Source organism: Coregonus clupeaformis, chromosome 18 (genome assembly GCF_020615455.1).
Source record: "Coregonus clupeaformis isolate EN_2021a chromosome 18, ASM2061545v1, whole genome shotgun sequence".
Lineage (NCBI taxonomy): Eukaryota > Metazoa > Chordata > Actinopteri > Salmoniformes > Salmonidae > Coregonus > Coregonus clupeaformis.
Genome location: NC_059209.1, coordinates 24,561,119 through 24,582,459, shown reverse-complemented (window position 1 = coordinate 24,582,459; position 21,341 = coordinate 24,561,119). Strand labels below are relative to the sequence as shown.

At 44.0% G+C, this 21,341-nt stretch overlaps 1 protein-coding gene across 1 annotated transcript in view; it reads left to right on the top strand.

The window, feature by feature from the left end:
- Positions 1 to 1,854: 1,854 nt before the first annotated feature.
- The window catches only part of LOC121572969 (calsenilin-like), a 72,463-nt gene continuing 52,976 nt past the window's right edge, over positions 1,855 to 21,341 (top strand). The window contains exons 1-2 of the mRNA XM_041885010.2: positions 1,855 to 1,987; positions 12,247 to 12,421. Of these exons, the coding sequence (XP_041740944.1) occupies positions 1,982 to 1,987; positions 12,247 to 12,421 (181 nt within the window). The 5' untranslated portion in view covers positions 1,855 to 1,981. The remainder of the gene's footprint in view (positions 1,988 to 12,246; positions 12,422 to 21,341) is intronic.

The following is a 21,341-nucleotide window of genomic DNA, read 5'->3' as shown; positions in this document are numbered from 1 at the left end:
ATGCCGTTCCATTATTTTGTGAGTTTTTCTAATTTCCTAAACTGCAACTACAGTGAGGGAAAAAGGTATTTGATCCCCTGCTGATTTTGTACGTTTGCCCACTGAAAAAGAAATGATCAGTCTATAATTTTAATGGTAGGTTTATTTGAACAGTGAGAGACAGAATAACAACAAAAAAATCCAGAAAAACGCATGTCAAAAATGTTATAAATTGATTTGCATTTTTATGTGGGAAATACGTTTTTGACCCCCTCTCAATCAGAAAGTTTTCTGGCTCCCAGGTGTCTTTTATACAGGTAACGAGCTGAGATTAGGAGCACACTCTTAAAGGGAGTGCTCCTAATCTCATCTTGTTACCTGTATAAAAGACACCTGTCCACAGAAGCAATCAATCAATCAGATTCCAAACTCTCCACCATGGCCAAGACCAAAGAGCTCTCCAAGGATGTCAGGGACAAGATTGTAGACCTACACAAGGCTGGAATGGGCTACAAGACCATCGCCAAGCAGCTTGGTGAGAAGGTGACAACAGTTGGTGCGATTATTCGCAAATGGAAGAAACACAAAATAACTGTCAATCTCTCTCGGCCTGGGGCTCCATGCAATGATCATGGGAACGGTGAGGAATCAGCCTAGAACTACACGGGAGGATCTTGTCAATGATCTCAAGGCAGCTGGGACCATAGTCACCAAGAAAACAATTGGTAACACACTACGCCATGAAGGACTGAAATCCTGCAGCGCCCGCAAGGTCCCCCTGCTCAAGAAAGCACATATACTGTACATGCCCGTCTGAAGTTTGCCAATGAACATCTCAATGATTCAGAGGAGAACTGGGTGAAAGTGTTGTGGTCAGATGAGACCAAAATGGAGCTCTTTGGCATCAACTCAACTCGCCGTGTTTGGAGGAGGAGGAATGCTGCCTATGACCCCAAGAACACCATCCCCAACGTCAAACATGGAGGTGGAAACATTATGCTTTGGGGGTGTTTTTCTGCTAAGGAGACAGGACAACTTCACCGCATCAAAGGGACGATGGACGGGGCCATGTACCGTCAAATCTTGGGTGAGAACCTCCTTCCCTCAGCCAGGGCATTGAAAATGGGTCGTGGATGGGCATGACAATGACCCAAAACACACGGCCAAGGCAACAAAGGAGTGGCTCAAGAAGAAGCACATTAAGGTCCTGGAGTGGCCTAGCCAGTCTCCAGACCTTAATCCCATAGAACATCTGTGGAGGAAGCTGAAGGTTCGAGTTGCCAAACGTCAGCCTCGAAACCTTAATGACTTGGAGAAGATCTGCAAAGAGGAGTGGGACAGAATCCCTCCTAAAATGTGTGCAAACCTGGTGGCCAACAACAAGAAACGTCTGACCTCTGTGATTGCCAACAAGGGTTTTGCCACCAAGTACTAAGTAATGTTTTGCAGAGGGGTCAAATACTTATATCCCTCATTAAAATGCAAATCAATTTATAACATTTTTGACATGCGTTTTTCTGGATATTTTTTTGTTATTCTGTCTCTCACTGTTCAAATAAACCTACCACTAAAATTATAGACTGATCATTTCTTTGTCAGTGGGCAAACGTACAAAATCAGCAGAGGATCAAATACTTTTTTCCCTCACTGTATATTCTCTATTCAAATATTTAAATGAATATCCATTTCTGTTTAGACTACATAGCCAATTCAAATCGAGTATAGAAAATTAAAACGAGTTCGAGGGAGCACACAGCGCATCTAACTCCTTTCTCGGAGTTCGAGAGAGCACACAGCGTATCTTCCTCCTCATCCGCTATACCTCCTCACCCCCCCCTCTCTCTCTCTCTCTCACCCTCACTCCATCCACCTCTCTCTCCGCGTCGTCAGAAAAGTGCCTTCGGTTGCATTCCAGCGGACAACAGCGCGCGAGGCAAGGGTCTGCTTTGAGAAGAGCGCGAGGGCAGATTTAACCCTTTATATCGGAGAGCTCGTCTACAACATGCAGGTAAACAAACTCACCTTCATCCATTCTATTAACATGGCTATAGTTGTTTGACATTTTTAGAAAGATGACCAAGCTTCTGATATTGTGAGTCAATCCAAAACTGCATGTTTCACGCCCTAACAATTCCGAAGAGAAATTGTGATAAATCTTCCAGTGTTGCCATCCTTCCGTTCTTTCGTCCACATGTCCTTCAGCAGTACATTTCTCGCTCGTTGAGCCAAATCACAGTTCGTAGCGAATTTACTTCATTCTACAGTGCTATATGGCCTTGGCCTTGGGCTAGGGCGGACGCTTAGCGCGCACGGCACAGGGACCCCATCCTCCGGCTGTTCCAGTGAGGTGTCACAGACAATGTCTTCCACAGGCTATGGACTGTGTGTTTGTGTGTGTGTGTATATGTGTGTGTGTCTTCCACTTTTCCACGGTGACTAGAGCCCGATAGTCTGTCTGCCTGGGTCTATTGTGATTCATGCATGTCTTTAAATCTTTAAATAGTCTATATTATAGAGGACTGTATTAGGCTACTCTGTGTGTGAGAGTGTACTACTGTGTGTTACATGCTACTGTCCTGTGTGTTACATGCCACTGTCCTGTGTGTTACATGCTACTGTCCACAGTTTCACTTAATCCAGAAGGAATTTCTGGGAATTGGGAAATATGTGGGATGATTGAGTGGACACACACGTTGGTTTTACTAGCCAAGTGGGGACCAAAACATTTATTCCCATTCAAAATCCTATTTAACCTAACCCTAAACCTAACCTTAACCCCTAAACCTAAAATAGCATTTTTCCTTTTGGGGACCGGCGAAATGTCCCCAAATTTTCCTTGTTTTACAATCCTTGTGAGAACTTTTGGAACCCAAAAGGATAATAAAGTTAGACCACACACACACACACACAGAGACACACACACACACACACACACACAGAGACACACACACACACACACACCAGAGTGTTAAGACCTCATGTCTCAATCTGATTGATTGATTGGTAGGTAGCCTATATTAGTCCGTCATAGAGACAGACAACAAGCTAAGAGGTGTGCTGGTCACCCCTGAGCTAGGTTGACACATCACTATATAGTTTGACCCGCAAACACCGAAAAGCACAAAGTAGGGGGAAAGGCTAGTGTTCGCTGAACACTGCTGTCTTTCATCGTTCTCCCTAATCGGCCTGATTCAGACCTGAGACACTAGATGAGTCGAGTACCTGGCCAATCGAGGTTCAAAAACAGTCAGGGAGAAAAGAAAACCGGGTAAAATGAACGTGCCTCTGTCTGTAAGTGATGGTTGGTATAGTAAGATTGGAACCTAGCTAGACACTGGTTTAGTGTATTTATCACAAGTACACTACTTGTCACGCGTACACTACACTCCTCAAGCCTTACTGTAGATGGTGACAGAACAGAGATGTTAGGGATCTACTGGTAGGCAGGGGATAGAGGTTGTTGTATTTACCTCCTATGATTGGTGAGGTGTAAAAAATCTATCAATTGAGCATGCATGCACGCACACGCACAGACACAAGACACACACACACACACACACACACACACACACAGCACTGTGTGGAACCAAATCACTGCAGGTATTGAGTGACTGGAGTGACATACTGTAGGGACAGATTTACAATAGCTAAGTGTTTTCATGGAGGTAAAGTTACCATCTGGTATTCACCAGAGTGAATTAAACATAATTAAAATAGTAAACAAGATTACATAAAGAATAGGACAAGGATCAGTACTCTGCATGAACAGAAAGACAATCTTTTTTTGATGAGGCGTTTATATAGCACACAAAGCATGTTTGTAGAAAAGCTTCAATTCTTAAGTTGTACATGCTGAGCTCACACTGATCAACGTCTTCAGTAGATATTGATTACTGTTATGTCAGTACAAAGACGCACGCACACACACACACACATCAGTACTCAGCAGGTGGTATTAAGCAGTGAGAGAATGAATATACATGTATCAAGGAGAAATTACAGTGGCTTGCGAAAGTATTCACCCCCCATGGCATTTTTCCTATTTTGTTGCCTTACAACCTGGAATTAAAATGGATTTTTGTGGGGTTTGTATCATTTGATTTACACAACATGCCTACCACTTTGAAGATGCAAAGTATTTTTTGGGGTGAAACAAACAAGAAATAAGACAAAAAAAACAGAAAACTTGAGCGGGCATAACTATTCACCCCCCCCAAAGTCAATACTTTGTATAGCCACCTTTTGCTGCAATTACAGCTGCAAGTCTCTTGGGGTATGTCTCTATAAGCTTGGCACATCTAGCCACTGGGATTTTTGCCCATTCTTCAAGGCAAAACTGCTCCAGCTCCTTCAAGTTGGATGGGTTCCGCTGGTGTACAGTAATCTTTAAGTCATATCACAGATTCTCAAATGGATTGAGGTCCGGGCTTTGACTAGGCCATTCCAAGACATTTAAATGTTTCCCCTTAAACCACTCAAGTGTTGCTTTAGCAGTATGCTTAGGGTCATTGTCCTGCTGGAAGGTGAACCTCCGTCCCAGTCTCAAATCTCTGGAAGACTGAAACAGGTTTCCCTCACGAATTTCCCTGTATTTAGCGCCATCCATCATTCCTTCAATTCTGACCAGTTTCGCAGTCCCTGCCAATGAAAAACATCCCCACAGCATGATGCTGCCATCACCATGCTTCACTGTGGGGATGGTGTTCTCTGGGTGATGAGAGGTGTTGGGTTTGCGCCAGACATGGCCAAAAAGCTCAATTTTAGTCTCTTCTGACCAGAGTACCTTCTTCCATATGTTTGGGGAGTCTCCCACATGGCTTTTAGCGAACACCAAATGTGTTTGCTTATTTTTTTATTTGAGCAATGGCTTTTTTCTGGCCACTCTTCCGTAAAGCCCAGCTCTGTGGAGTGTACGGCTTAAAGTGGTCCTATGGACAGATACTCCAATCTCCACTGTGGAGCTTTGCAGCTCCTTCAGGGTTATCTTTGGTGTCTTTGTTGCTTCTCTGATTAATGCCCTCCTTGCCTGGTCCGTGAGTTTTGGTGGGCGGCCCTCTCTTGGCAAGTTTGTTGTGGTGCCATATTCTTTCCATTTTTTAATAATGGATTTAATGGTGCTCCGTGGGATGTTCAAAGTTTCGGATATTTTTTTATAACCCAATCCTGATCTGTACTTCTCCACAACTTTGTCCCTGACCTGTTTGGAGAGCTCCTTGGTCTTCATGGTGCCCCTTGCTTAGTGGTGTTGCAGACTCTGGGGCCTCTCAGAACAGGTGTATATATACTGAGATAATGTGACAGGTCATGTGACACTTAGATTGCACACAGGTGGACTTTATTTAACTAATTATGTGACTTCTGAAGGTAATTGGCTGCACCAGATCTTATTTAGGGGCTTCATAGCTAAGGGGGTGAATACATATGCACACACCACTTTTCTGTTCTTTATTTTTTAGAATTTTTTCAAACAAGTTATTTTTTCATTTCACTTCACCAATTTTGACTATTTTGTGTATGTCCATAACATGAAATCCAAATAAAAATCCATTTAAATTACAGGTTGTAATGCAACAAAATAGGAAAAATGCCAAGGGGGATAAATACTTTTGCAAGGCACTGTATTGGTTGTTCAATGAGCTGAGGCACAATGCTGATCAATGGACAATCAATGCAGTCATACTCATCTGTTGTATCTTTATATGCTGAGCTGGCAGTTTCTATAAAACAAAGTAGATGAATGATGGGCTGCATTCTATTTTGAGCAGAACCTATCCCTATGGACCCATTAAGAATGAGTATGTGTGTGTGTGTGTGGGGGGGGGGTTGGTTCTTCTATCCTTGTGGGGACGTAAAATCCCCAAATGTCACCACAAGAATGGTAAAACAAGGAAAATTATACCTTGTGGGGACATTTCCCACGTCCCCATGAGGACACAGGCTATTTTAAGCTTAGTGGTTAGGTCTAGGGTTAGGAATTAGGTTTAAGGTTTGGGTTACGGGTTAAGGTTAGGGTTAAGGTTAGGGTTATGGTAAGGTTTAGGGGTTAGGGAAAATATTATTTTTAATGGAAATTAATTTTAAGTCCCCACGAGGATAGAAGAACATAACATGTGTTTGTTTGTGTGAGTTTGTGTGTGTGTTTTTTGTGTGTGTGTGTGTCTGATGTTGATGAGTGTGAACCTAAATGTGGAGAGAGAATACTCAAAACTCAACAATACATACACACACGCTCGCGCACACACTCATGCTCTATGACAACCATGTGCTTTCTCACAGAGTGAGAGGCAGTCTCATATAAAGGACACAAATAGCAGCTTTGGACCCCTCTCTCTCCTTCTCTTCCCCAATCTATTTCTTTCCATTAGTCTTTCTACATCCCCTTCCCTCTCTCTCGTAGCCATGTTACTCAGTGTCAGTGGTCTTCCTTGGGTCAATACTCATTAAACACACAGATTATTTTCACACACACACACACACAAACTGCTGTATTTAGACTACACCTGGAGCAGTGAGAGAAGGAGATATATAGTGTAGGAGGACAGGAGAGAGAAGAGGAGTGGAGTGATTGACTCAGAAATAAATTGGGAGCAATGACGATAGAGAGAGAGAGAGAGGGGGAGAGAGAGAGAGAGAGAGAGAGAGAGAGAGAGGGGGGGAGAGAGAGAGAGAGAGAGAGAGAGGGAGAGAGAGGACTGATATGCACTGAAAGGAAAAATACATATTAATGTGGAGGTCTAATGAGAGCCTTCATAAGTATGTGTTTGATTTACCCAGGTGTCATAAGCAGCAGAAATCAGATTAAAGCTATCCAAGTTTGACTTAATGAGCGAGTGATGGAGATGGGAAGTTAGAGAACGGAAAAGTGGCTGCCAAGAGAAGGAGTGGCAAAGAGAAGATGAGATGAGAAAAGAACATGGAGTGAGAGAGGGAGGAGGATATCTTGTTGCTGGAGAGCTTGTTTTCTTATCTCCCTGACTGTTTGTTATTGTTGATAAAAAACACCTGAGGGGTTAACTACGTAGTGGGATAGAGGAGTTAGCGTGCAAATTTTGGTCAATTCTGAGTTCAACTCCTTCAGCTCTAAACTGAACTACTCCGGGGCAGGCTAACTCCACTTTATCTTGAATGAAGTGTCTGAGACTTGAGTTGAGAACCAATCAAATCTGATTCCCTCCAAAGCTTGCATCATCATCCCCTTCATACCGACAATACTTGAAGAAGACGACTGATTCAATATTTTATTAATCAAATGTTATTTTGTCTTAAAACAAGTAATATTCAAATACCTATCACACGACACATTTAGTATTGACAGGATGCATTTGAAACTTCACCTGCAGTAAAACGTTCGAATACAATTATTTTATTGATTGGAGTGGAAAAACGGGTGCTCGTTCATTGATAAGCACACCAAAGATGGCATTAACGTTAAGTCTACGGGTAATAAAACAAAAGGACGGCATGAAAATGTGGCACTGACTCGCCCATAGATTACTGTTTCAGCAATCGGCGATCCACCGGGCTATCCACTTGTGACATGCACGCACAATTACAAGCCTGGCTTGAGATAGCGGCAGGTGCATGATCAATATCCACCTTCTTAAAACATGGATAAGGCCTGAGTTGGAATGTGAAGCTAACTGAAGATGGCTAGCTTTAGAAAATGTGTTCTAGTTGGCATCTTACTATACCACTCTGGTCTCCTAGACAGGTCTTAATCATAGGCCTACAGTCTTTAAAACGTTAGCATAATGGGGGAGGGAAGAGGGGAGGAGAGGAGTAGAGGTGGACAACAAGGGCAGAGGAGGGTGAGAGAGGCACACACACTCACAAACATACAGAAAGAGGGACAGCGATAGAGAGATAGAGAGAGAGAGAAGGAAGAGAGAAAGATAAAGAGAATGTACCATGTTCTCTCTATCTCTCCAACGTGGCCAGGCAGGATGTTAATCCCTTCATGTTAATCCATCTGCATTGCTTGCTGTTTGGGGTTTAAGGCTGGGTTTCTGTATAGGACTTTGTGACATCTGCTGATGTAAAAAGGGCTTTATGAATACATTTGATTGATTGATTAATGGAATCACCTGTCTGTGACACTACAGACGAGGACTCCTCTTCTCTTCTCCGCTCCCTTCCTCTCACCCGCTCCGCCTCTTCTCCTCTCCACCTCTTCTCCTCTCCTCTCCGCTCCTCCTCCTCATCCCTCTTTTCTGTACAGTGGTGTAATAAAATAATAATACTTTAAAGTACTACTTAAGTTGGGTATCTGTACTTTAATTTACTATTTATATTTTTGACAACTTTTACTTTTACTTCACTACATTCCTAAAGAAAATAATGTACTTTTTACTCCATACATTTTCCCTGACACCCAAAAGTACTAGTTACATTTTGACAGGAAAATGGTCCAATTCACGCACTAGTTAAGAGAACATCGCTGGTCATCCCTACTGCCTCTGATCTGGCGGACTCACTAAACACAAATGCTTTGTTTGTAAATTAATGTCTGAGTTTTGGAGTGTGCTCCTGGCTATCCGTAAATAAATAAAAAACAAGAAAATTCTGCCGTCTGGTTTGCGTAATATAAGGAATTTGAAATAATTAATACTTTTACCTTTGATACTTAAGTATATTTTAGCAATTCCATTTACTTTTGATACTTTGTTATATTTAAAACCATTTTTAGACTTTTACTCAAGTAGTATTTTACTGGGTGACTTTCCCTTTTCTATTAAGGTATCGTTACTTTTAGTCAAATATAACATTTGAGTACTTTTTCCACCACTGCTTCTGTATTCTGCTCCTCACTCCCCCTCATCTCCTCCACTCCTCCACTCCCCTCCCCCTCCTCTCCTCCACTCCTCCACTCCTCCACTCCACTCCCCTCCCCTCCCCTCCCCTCCCCTGATCTAATGACAAACGGGACTAAAGACATGATGACTAATATTAAATGATTGATAGTATATGGCAGTATAGTGATGTGCCGTGTTTGTGTGTGTGTGTGTGTGCGTGCGTACGTGTGCGTGCTTTCAGGTGCACGCATGTGTGCGTGTGTGTGTGGTGATGTCAGAGTGACCCAGTGAAGTGCTGCCCCAGGCCAAAGCCATTTGGAGCATTAAGAGAGAACAGGAGAAGGGAATCATGGCTGATACCTGTGTGTGTGTGTGTGTGTGTGTGTGTGTGTGTGTGTGTGTGTGTGTGTGTGTGTGTGTGTGTGTGTGTGTGTGTGTGTGTGTGTGTGTGTGTGTGTGTGTGTGTGTGTGTGTGTGTGTGTGTGTGTGTGTGTGTGTGTGTGTGTGTGTGTGTGTGTGTGTGTGTGTGTGTGTGTGATTAGACTAGCTTTACTGTATGAATAAATCCAGCACGTGGGTTTTTTAAATCCAGCTGCTTCGAACAGAGGGATAGGGAGGAGGGCTAGTTCAGGGTGTGAGTTGCTCCTCTCCTCTTCATTATACTTCTCTTCTCCTCCTCTTCCTCCTCTCTTTCCCCCCTCCTTCTGTCCTCTCCTCATCTTCTCCCTCATCTCCTCTCTTCCTCCTTCTGTCCTCTCCTCCTCCTGTTCCTCCTCTCTTTCCCCCCTCCTTCTGTCCTCTCCTCATCTTCTCCCTCATCTCCTCTCTTCCTCCTTCTGTCCTCTCCTCATCTTCTCCCTCATCTCCTCTCTTCCTCCTTCTGTCCTCTCCTCATCTTCTCCCTCATCTCCTCTCTTCCTCCTTCTGTCCTCTCCTCCTCCTGTTCCTCCTCTCTCTGATCCTCTTAATATTCACACAATGAAAACAACTTCCACCAACTGAAAGACTGATCCGCTCCTGTCCTTCTTTTCTTCCTTCTGCCCATCTCTTCCCCCCGAGCGTGCTCCTTTTATATTTCCAGATAATAGGATGGGTAGAATTATGTCACTCCTTCATCTTCTTATGTGGTCATTATGCAGTGGGATATCTATGTGACATGAACACACATGCACACATACACATACTCTCTCTCTCGTTCTGTTCTCCCCTATTTCTCTCTCCTACCTTATCTACCTCCCTCTCTCTACCCTCTTCTTCCTCACTTCATGCTCCTGTGAAATACACAAAAATAGCCATGCAAATGTATTCCTAGCGAATTCCTTTTATATCATCTACATCCCTCCTTCGTATCTCTCTTTTCCTCTTTCCCTCTCCCTCTTCCAGTCTTCTCTCCCATCCCTTTCTCTCCCTCATTCCTCCACCATTCTCTTCCCCTCGTCCTTATCCTCCTTTCTATATCTCTAGCCCACCACTACCTCCTCTCTCTCTCATCCCTCTCTGCCCCTACTCCCCCCTTAACCTCTATTTGTCCTTTGCTCCTGCTTAGATAGATAGCCCAGTATTCATTAGGATATTTGACAAAAATTCTTCCAAGAACAAACCAGTCCTTGTTTTCACTCCTTTACACCCTCTCTCTATCTCTTTTCTCTCTCTCTCTCTCTCTCTCTCTCTCTCTCTCTCTCTCTCTCTCTCTCTCTCTCTCTCTCTCTCTCTCTCTCTCTCTCTCTCTCTCTCTCTCTCTCTCTCTCTCTCTCTCTCTCTCTCTCTCTCTCTCTCTCTCTCTCTCTCTCTCTCTCTCTCGGTATAAAGAGAGGGATAAGCCTGTGTTGTCTGGATAAGAGCGTCTGCTAAATGACTAAAATGTAAATGTAAAATGTCAACCCTCGCTTCCCTCCCACACGGCAGAGAGCAAACAGGGGGGCGAGACAGACGACTGATCAATGGAGACGTTTAAGGAGAGTTTAGGGAAATGAGCTGGATCACTCTTATCAGATCTCTCATCCATCCACACTGACTTTCACAATGCCCTTGGTCCGCTCAATCACCTTGTTGAAACATCCTTATGTAAAGAGACAATGTTGTTCTGCTATGCTTTAGGATTAGTGGTTAGTGGTGGAGACACACATAAACCCTAGGACCTCTCTCACTCCCCCTTCCTTTTTATAATTCCCCCCATCATTCTGTTCCCTCTCATCTGTCTGTTCTCATGTTGAATCTGTGATCTGATGACCCTGTCCATCCATCCATCCATCCATCCCCCTCTCTCTCTCTCTTTCTCTCTCTCTTTCTCTCTCTCTCTCTCTCTCTCTCTCTCTCTCTCTCTCTCTCTCTCTCTCTCTCTCTCTCTCTCTCTCTCACACACACACACACACACACACTCCTCTCCATCCATCTCTCCTTCGCCTTTGCCCCATAGCTTTTTATAGTCCAGTAAGAACTTCACAGACAGAAATGAGTCATGATGCTCTTGTCACCTTATTCACTTTTACATGTCCATTCATTTTTGCTGTTAAACCAGGCCACAGTTGTTAGAGCTGGCATGTGACGGATGATCTTGATTAATCAGCACTTCAATGAAGAATGAAAACTATCTGATAGGGAGCTCAGAGATGGAGCAGGGCAAATGACATAGAAGTAGCTGGTCTCTTATGAGTGATGAGTCATTCAAATGTTAACAGCCCAGCTCTAGAACACCTGATTCACTTAATCCACTTAATCCACTACTCATTTTAGCTGAATCAGGTGTTTTAGTGCTGGGCTGGAACTAAAGCCTGCACACCCTGTATCTCTCCTCCAGGACTATCAACCTGTGTGAACTAGAGCAGAGGTCCAGAAGTGTGCGCTCCTTTCCTCCCTCTCATGAATTTAAAAGGAATGGACTGGATAAGAAATATGGTGGAAACTCGCTCTAGCCTAAATAAAACACCAATCCAATGTTTTAAATCCATGAGGGGGAGTGAGCACATGTCACGTCAAGGAGAAGAGGAGATCAGAACGCAGCAGCCTATGGGCCCCATTCAGAATTGGTTCAATTAGGCACTCGTCTAAGTCCTTCTTGTAAATGAGTTAGCTACACTGTGGTCATACAAACACTCCTCAGCGATACTATAAATACTCTTCAGAGGATAGGGTGTAAGTCTAAGGTTAGAGGTCAGTAAAAGAGACACAGAGCCCACATGGCTTTATTGAGACATTGAGCCTCTCTGTGATTGCACGTCTATCATCATGGGTCTGCAGTAGTAATCATTCACTGTCTGTCTCCCTAGTGGTTTGCAGGTCTGTAATTAAACTACATTACTTATGAGTTACATTACTCTCTCTCTCTCTCTCTCACTCTCTCTCTCTCTCTCTCTCTCTCTCTCTCTCTCTCTCTCTCTCTCTCTCTCTCTCTCTCTCTCTCTCTCTCTCTCTCTCTCTCTCTCTCTCTCTCTCTCTCTCTCTCTCTCTCTCTCTCTTTCTCTCTCTCTCTCTGTAGGAGGATGGTAAGGTGGTGGATGGCAGTCTGTTGGGTGATGCCAACGGGTTAGAGCCCAGTCCAGGAAGGGTGAAGGAGTCTGGGAAATGGCAGAAGCCGCGGTTCACACGCAAAGCCCTGATGAACTGTTGTCTGATCAAATGGATCATCACCAGCAGGACAACACCAGACAAAGGTGAGGAGAAAAGACGGGGAGCGGCTGGGGTTGGGTGTGGGGGCAGGGTGGCAGGTGAGGGGGCGAGTGTGGGAGAGGTGGAGAGAGAGGGAAAGAACAGAGCGAGAGGGGAGAGAGGTGGTGGAGAGAGAGGGGCAGATTTGTGGAGTTGAATGTGTAAATGGTAAGTAACTGAATTGGAATGGATTCAGGACTGGACTGGCCTGACCTCTGCTGGTCCCTGTGGGAAAGCCGACATATTTAGTGGGCGGTACATTCACCAAGGGTTCAGAGTTCTCACATACATACACACACACACACACACACACACACTGTATTTGTTGCATCAATGGCCTTTCTTTTGCTCATTATTTTGGAGCTCTTAGTTACACTTCAGTGGCTGATTACAGCTTGAACAGACAACAGCTAAAGCGGCTATTAAAAACATCAACTGGTTGTGTCCCTCTCCTTCTTCATGTCTCTAAATATACAGTGTTCACATCATACTGTTCCATTAGACCAGGGATCATCAACTAGATTCAGCCGCGGGCCGATTTTTTCTGGAGCAAATCATTTGTAGACTGCAAATTGACCGCAAGAATCCTAAACAGATATAATGTCTGAATAAAACATAATCATTTCAAACCTTGCTTATATTTATATACTATCACGTGTCTCTCTATTATGGGTGGGAATACTTGGGAACAGATTTCTTAAATTATACTGAACAAAAATATAAACGCAATTTCAACGATTTTACTGAGTTACAGTTCATATAAGGTAATCAGTCAATTGAAATGAATTCATTAGGCCCTAATCTATGGATTTCACATGACTGGGCGGGGGTGCCTGGGAGTGCATAGGCCCACACTTTGGGGAGCCAGGCCCAGCCAATCAGAATTAGTTTTTCCCTACAAAAGGGCTTTATTAGAGACAGAAATACTCCTCAGTTTCATAAACTGTCCGGGTGGCTGGTCTCAGACGATCCCGCAAGTGAAGAAGCCGAATGTGGAGGTCCTGGGCCGGTGTGGTTACACGTGGTCTGTGGTTGTGAGGCCAGTTGGATGTACTGTCAAATTCCCTAAAATGACATTGGAGGCGGCTTATGGTAGAGAAATGAACATTACATTTTCTGGAAACAGCTCTGCTTCTAGCTCCTAAGCAACTTTGCAGTATTTTCTTTTTTTGTGTTTTATTTCTTACATTATTAGCCCAGAACGTTTTATTATGTTAAACCATACAGATCGTATTACCTCCCAAGAGAATTCTCTTCGGTTATAGTAACAGCTGTGTATATTCCCCCTCAAGCCGATACCATGACGGCCCTCAAGGAACTACACTGGACTTTGTGCAAACTGGAAACCACATATGCTGTAGCTGGGGGTTTTGGTGCATCGGTACTGCTTGCCGTGCGGTAGCAGAGAGAACAGTCTATGACTTGGGTGGCTAGGGTCTTTGACAATTTTTAGGGCCTTCCTCTGACACCGCCTGGTATAGAGGTCCTGGATGCAGGGAGCTCTGCCCCAGTGATGTACTGGGCCGTACGCACTACCCTCTGTAGCACCTTGCTGTCGGATGCCAAGCAGTTGCCATACCAAACCGTGATGTAGCCAGTCAAGATGCTCTCAGTGGTGCAGCTGTATAACTATTTGAGGATCTGAGGGCCCATGCCAAATCTTTTCAGCCTCCTGAGGGGAAAGAGGCTTTGTCGTGCCCTCTTCACGGCTGTGTTAGTGTGTTTGGACCATGATAGATTCTTAGTGATGTGGACACCAAGGAACTTGAAGCTCTCAATCCGCTCCACTTCAGCCCCGTCGATGTGAATGGGGGCGTGCTCAGCCCTCCGTTTCCTGTAGTCAACGATCAGCTCCTTTGTCTTGCTGATGTTGAGGGATGGTTGTTGTCCTGGCACCACAATGCCAGATCTCTGACCTCCTCCCTATAGGCTGTCTCATTGTCGTCTGTTATCAGGCCTACAACCGTTGTGTCATCTGCAAACTTAATGATGGTGTTGGAGTTGTGCGCAGCCAAGCAGTCATGGGTAAACATGGAGTACAGGAGGGGACTTAGCACGCACCCCTGAGGGGCTCCCGTGTTGAGGGTCAGTGTGGCAGATATGTTGTTGCCTACCTTCACCACCTGGGGGTGTCCCGTCAGGAAGTCCAGGATCCAGTTGCAGAGAGAGGTGTTCAGTCCCAGGTTCCTTAGCTTAGTGATGAGCTTGGAGGGCACAATGGTGTGGAACGCTGAACTGTAGTCAATGAACAGCATTCTCACGTAGGTGTTCCTTTTGCGCAAGTGGGAAAGGGCAGTGTGGAGTGCAATAGAGATTGCGCCATCTTTGGTTCTGTTGGGGCGGTATGCGAATTTGAGTGGGTCCAGGGTGTCTGGGATGATGGTGTTGATGTGAGCCATGACCAGCCTTTCAAAGCATTTCATGGCTACAGATGTGAGTGCTACGGGGCGATAGTCATTTAGACAGGTTACCTTGGCGTTCTTGGGCACAGGGACTATGGTGTTCTGCTTGAAACATGTAGGTATTACAGACTGGGTCAGGGAGAGGTTGAAAATGTCAGTGAAGACAATTGCCAGCTGGCCAGCGCATGCTTTGAGCACGCGTCCTAGTAGTCCATCTGGCCCTGTGGCCTTGTGAATGTTAACCTGTTTAAAGGTCTTACTCACATCAGCTATGGAGAGCGTGATCCCACGGTCATCCGGAACAGCTGGTGTTCTCACGCATGGTTCTGTGTTGCTTGCCTCGAAGCAAGCATAGAAGGCATTTAGCTCGTGTGGTAGGCTTGCGTCACTGGGCAGCTCGTCGCTGGGTTTCCCTTTGTAATCCGTGATAGTTTGTAATGCCATCGGATGAGTCGCAGAACATATTTCAGTCTGTGCTAGCGAAACGGTCCTGTAGCTTAGCATCCGCTTCATCAGACCACTTCCGTATTGAGCGTGTCACTGGTACTTCCTTTTTGAGTTTTTGGTTGTAAACAGGAATTAGGAGGGTAGAGTTATGGTCAGATATGCCAAATGGAGGGCGAGGGAGAGCTTTGTATGCGCCTCTGTGTGTAGAGTAAAGGTGATCTAGAGATTTTTTCACATCTAGTTGCACAGGTGACATGCTGGTAGAAATGAGCATTTTCTTGTTTACTTATGGCCCTATACAGCTCATTGAGTGCAGTCTTAGTGGCAGCATTGGTTTGTGGTGGTAAATAGACAGCAACGAAAAATATAGATGAAAACTATCTTGGTAAATAGTATGGTCTGCAGCTTATCCTGAGATATTCAGGCGAGCAGAACCTCAAAACTTCCTTAACCTCTACTGGATCGGTGTCCCATATACGGGACAGTTGAGCTAACGTGCACTAATGTGATTAGCATGACTGTTGTAAGTAACAGCAAACTTTCCAGGACATAGACATGTCTTATATGGGCAGAAAGCTTAACTTCTTGTTAATCTAACTGCACTGTCCAATTTACAGTAGCTATTACAGTGAAAAAATACCATGCTATTGTTTGAGGAGAGTGCACAACAACAAAAAACGTATCACGGCAACTGGTTTGATACATCACCTCTGAAGGTAAATAATGTACTTACATTCAGTAATCTTGCTCTGATTTGTCATCCTAAGGGTCCTGCCTGGCCATCTAGATGTGTGAAAGTTAGTGTATAAGCTAATGATCCATCATGTATGACATTCCTGGGAGTGTGTAAACTTAGATTTTGTATTACCATATCTTTTTTTGTATGTTCTCTATAGTTATGTACTTGAAAATGTATCAATTGACCAATTCTGCACATTTGGGCAGACTTGATACAAAATAGTCCAGTATCGCAATGCTTCACTGGATCAATCTGAAACTTTGCACACACACACTGCTGCCATCTAATGGCCAAAATCTAAATTGCACCTAAACTGCAATATTATATTGCATTTCAAAGAATTAAAAAAATTAAAAAATGTAACGCATGTTTTTTGTTTTGTATTATCTTTTACCAGATCTAATGTGTTATATTCTCCTACATTCCTTTCACATTTCCACAAACTTCAAAGTGTTTCCTTTCAAAAGTTATCAAGAATATGCATATCCTTGCTTCAGGTCCTGAGCTACAGGCAGTTAGATTTGGGTATGTAGGTTTAGGCGAAAATTGAAAAAAAGGGTCTGATCCTTAAGAGGTTAATATTAGAGATCGCACACCAGCTGTTGTTGACAAAGAAACAAACACCACCCCCCTTGAGCTTACCGTTCTGTCCTACCGATACATAGAAAAACCAGTTAGCAAGTTTCAGAGAAACATAGGATATTACAGTTCTTCAGGTCCCGTTGATAGGATAGTCTGGAACGGAGCTTGTCTAGTTTGTTCTCCAGTGATTGTACATTCACCAATAGAACCGAGGGTAGAGGGGGTTTATTTACTCTCCACTGTAGTTTCATCAGGGTGCCCGCACGTCGGCCTCTACATCGTCGTGTCTTTCTCTTCCGAGTGTCGGGGATTAGGGCCTGGTCTGGGGTGAGCACTGTGCAGTATGTCCTGCGACCCGTTGAAGTAGAAATCTTAATCCAAATCGAGGTTAGTGATCTCTGTTCTGATGTCCAGAAGCTATTTTCGGTCATAGGAAACGATGGTTGAAACATTATGTACAAAAAATACATACATGCCAGCTCCATTCTGTGGCACATCATACTGTTGCGTGTGTGCCTGAGGGATGAAAAGGATTGAGGTTTGACCTCACTCTGTGTGTATTCTGTTCTCAACAAGTTAACAGCAGCCCATGGATCTGAAGTTATAGTGTTATTCTAGCACAGTGGTATTCAAACTTTCATTGACCTGCTAGAATAACATCCATGTAACATCAGCTTTTGATCCGTGGTCCCCATTTGTTCCCCAATAATTTCTGGTGACCCTATTTTTCCCCAAATAATTTCTCGCAACCCCACCCCACACCCTCGCAACCCGACTTTGAATACCACTGTTCTAGCACCTAACAATGGACCATGGATCAAAAGCTGATGTTACATGGATGTTATTCTAGCAGGTCAGTGAAAGCTGATGGGGGGGGGGTAAAGTGAGATAGAGAGAGAGAGAGGTAGAGAGAGATGGCGAGGAAGAGAAAGATATAGAGGGGGAGGACTAGAGATAGAGAGGGAAAGGTAGAGAGAGAGAAAGATAGGAGGTTGCATGTCATTATGTAGTTGCTTTGTTATAGCGTTATAGCCAGAGGGTAGGGGGGTACACAGGAAAGCCCAGTGGTTTGTGATGTTACGCTATCTGTTGAGCTAGCCTTCACCTTGGTCCTAGCTAATGAGCAGCAGCTATAAACCGAGATACATTACTGTATGAACCAGAGGGAAAGAGAGAGAGACTTAGAGGTTGGGGAGAGGGTTGATGAGAATGATCAAGACAGGGTGTTCAAGATCAACAGAGAGAAAGAGAGAGAGTGGAAACAGACAGGGCGACCGCAAGAGGTCAGAGAAAGAGAGAGAAAGAGAGATAGAGAGGTATAGAGAGGAGACAGACAGGGAGAAAGTGAGAGGTCATTGGGAAATGTGATAGATAGAGAGAGAAAGAGATTAATGAGAGAAAAGGAGGAGTGTTGTGTTGTGTAGGTCAGTCTGAGCTCATCTTGTGTGGTGGTGCTCATCATCAGATGATATGTCCTTTGATGATGATATTTGCACCTGTTATTATCAGAGTGATTACAAACCATAAAAGGAGGAGCATTTGATTTACATTTATGTAAAGGTAAATTGAGGTTAAGAGAAATTAACATGTGGAGTCTTACATTTTGGCCTGATTATAGGGACTCATAAAGTAGATCCATTCTTATGAGATGAAGGATCAAGGACACTAAGAGAAAAATAAAGAGAGGGAGAGGAAGAGGGAGAGGGAGAGGGAGAGGGAGAGGGAGAGGGAGAGGGAGAGGGAGAGGGAGAGGGAGAAGGAGAGGGAGAGGGAGAGGGAGAGGGAGAGGGAGAGTGATGAGTAAAAGTTTAAGCTTAAGCTGACAAAGAACTGTAGAACAAAATGTGGAGAGGCAGAGACTTCAGGGGAAAAAGAGAGGAATTTGGGGAAAGTGAGCAATGATGAGAGATATGAATGAGTGTAATATGAGGAGGATCAGAGATTGAAGTGGCATAAGGTAAGGAGAAGGAGGAGAGGTGGAGAGGGATGAAGGATTTCTCAGTCTGAACAGTCAACCAAACATGTATTAATTGTTGTGGTTCTTTCCTGACTGGCTGTGTGTCCCAGTGACTCTGAAACTGGAGAAGCGATCACATCCGTGTGTTGTGTGTTGCGGTTTGTTGTGTGTTATATGAAACTGGACGCACAGGAAGCACAGGCGAGAAAGGAGGGGCCGACGCTGCTTTCTACCAGAGAAAGAGGAGACAAGGAAAGAGAGACAGAAGAAGAAACAGAGAGATGAGTGATATACCAGATACTTGTGAGAGGACTGTGATTCTGAAGGGGAGAGAGCTGGGAGATGTGTGATGTTGTCTGGGTCGCCTAACAAAGACCTTCACTCCAAAATAACTTAACCTTAGAAGATAGTAGCTACACCTTTGAGGGCAGAGGTACTTTATGTGGGATTATGTCTGTGCTAGATTCTGCACTGAGACTCTCAGAGCTTTAGGCATCTCAGAAGACTGGACCAAGACTGGACCAAGACTTACCCCATAGGCTTTTGTATATCCAGCAGACCGGAGGGACTCACACTACCAAATGGAACTGAGCCTGTCACAGAACAATATTGACCAATAGGACCTCTGCTCTCTGAGACCGTGCTGTGTTTAACAACAGGACTGAGCTGCGTTCGGGTCACCTCTCCTCTCCTGGTGTTGGACTGTGTTTGACTGTGCTTGACGTTTGGTTCCTTTAGAAGCAGACGCGTGGAGGTCTGTGTTCCTGGAGACCCTGATTTGGAGATGTTGACCCCCTCTTCCTGGTTACCTGGTTCCTTCCTGGTTACCTAGTTACCGTAGTGAGGATGAACGAGTGCAGGACCAAGATTGAGAAGGAGGTGAATAACTTCCTACACTGCTTCTTTGGCTTCCTCACTGGATCACTCACTCCTCCAGGTAGTCTCTTCCTCTGTGTGTCTCTCCAACATAGTGCCAGGCTCTTCTCTGCCAGTGACCTATATGTGTGGGAGAGTAGATAGCATGAGGTTAATTTACATCAGTGTTTCCCAACTCCGGTCCTCAAGTACCCCCAACAGCACACATTTTTTTTGTAGTCCCCTTACAAGCACATATGATACAACTTGTCAACTAATCATGAAGCCCTCAGTTAGTTGAGTAAGGGGCTACAACAAAATGTGTGCTGTTGGGGGTACTTGAGGACCGGAGTTGGAAAACAATGATTTACAGCATGGGTCGTTGTCCGTTATAGGGGTCATTCAGTGGTGGAACAAGTACCCAATTGTCATACTTGAGTAAAAGTAAAGATACCTTAAAAGAAAATGACTCAAGTAAAAGTGAAAGTCACCCAGTAAAATACTACTTGAGTAAAAGTCTAAAAGTATTTGGTTTTAAATATACTTAAGTATCAAAAGTAAATGTAATTTCTAAAATATACTTAGGTATCAAATGTAAAAGTATAAATCATTTCAAATTCCTTATATTAAGCAAACTAGATTGCACCATTTTCTTGTTTTTTACATATACGGATAGTCAGGGGCACACTCCAACACTCAGACATAATTTACAAACGAAGCATGTGTGTTTAGTGAGTCCACCAGATCAGAGGCAGTAGGTTTTGACCAGGGCTGTTCTCTTGATAAGTGCGTGAATTAGACCATTTACATTCAAAATGTAACGACTACTTTTGGGTGTTAGGGAAAATGTATGGAGTAAAAAGTACATTTATTTCTGTAGGAATGTAGTGAAGTAAAAGTAAATGTAGTCACAAATATAAATAGTAAAGTAAAGTACAGATACCCCAAAAAACGACTTAAGTAGTACTTAAGAGAGAGAGAGGGTGGAAGGCTCACTCTGGTTTCCTCCAGTCTGGTTTGTGGTCTATCTTGCTCTGACAGGTTGCAAGCAGCCGCAGCCGCAGCTCTATATTCCCGCTCTTCAATCAATCGTTTTTTGTTGTTTTTAAGTCTGGTACAAACAACAAGACAAATACCTAGCAGTGTAATTGAATGGCATTAAAGGTTTTTTGTGTTCTCTCTGACTTCTTGTTATGTCTTGGCTTGTCAGTTATTCTGTCTGTCTGTCTGCCTGTCTGCCTGTCAGTCTGTCTTTTGACTGACAATGAATTAGATGTCTGCCTGTCCTTCCGTTGGCCATTGATTAGATGTAATACTATCCCCCATCCTCTTCTGTCCTTCTGTCAAATAGCATCCATCCCTTCATCACACTCTCTGCCCCTGCTGAATCAGCAAGCTTGTGTCCATTTCTTTCTCTCCTTTCTTGTCCTCTCCTTTTGCTGACCTTCTCTGCTCCCATGCTGTCTTTCTCTTTCTTCATCCTCTGTTATGTAGCCTAGGGCTGTCTGGGGAAAGCATTTCTGAGTGTATGCCAGTGTTCTCTCCCCCTTCCCTTTCTAAACTCCAGAGGCCAGAGAAGAGATAGACAATAGTTTAAAAATGGGGCTGCTACGACTGTTGCTATAAGGTTAAGATGTTTTTTAAGAACAGAACTCTTTCGCTCTCTCACTCTTTCACTTCCTCTCTCTCTCTCTCTCTCTCTCTCTCTCTCTCTCTCTCTCTCTCTCTCTCTCTCTCTCTCTCTCTCTCTCTCTCTCTCTCTCTCTCTCTCTCTCTCTCTCTCTCTCTCTCTCTCTCTCTCGTTCTCTCTCTTTACTCAGTGTGTCCCTTTGAAAGTTGGCTTATGCAGTTCACAGTCTAAATCCCCATAATTCATAATTCCATGCAGTTTAGATAGGGGTGTAATACCCTACAGATCTGTTACCTAAACCACATTTTGTCTC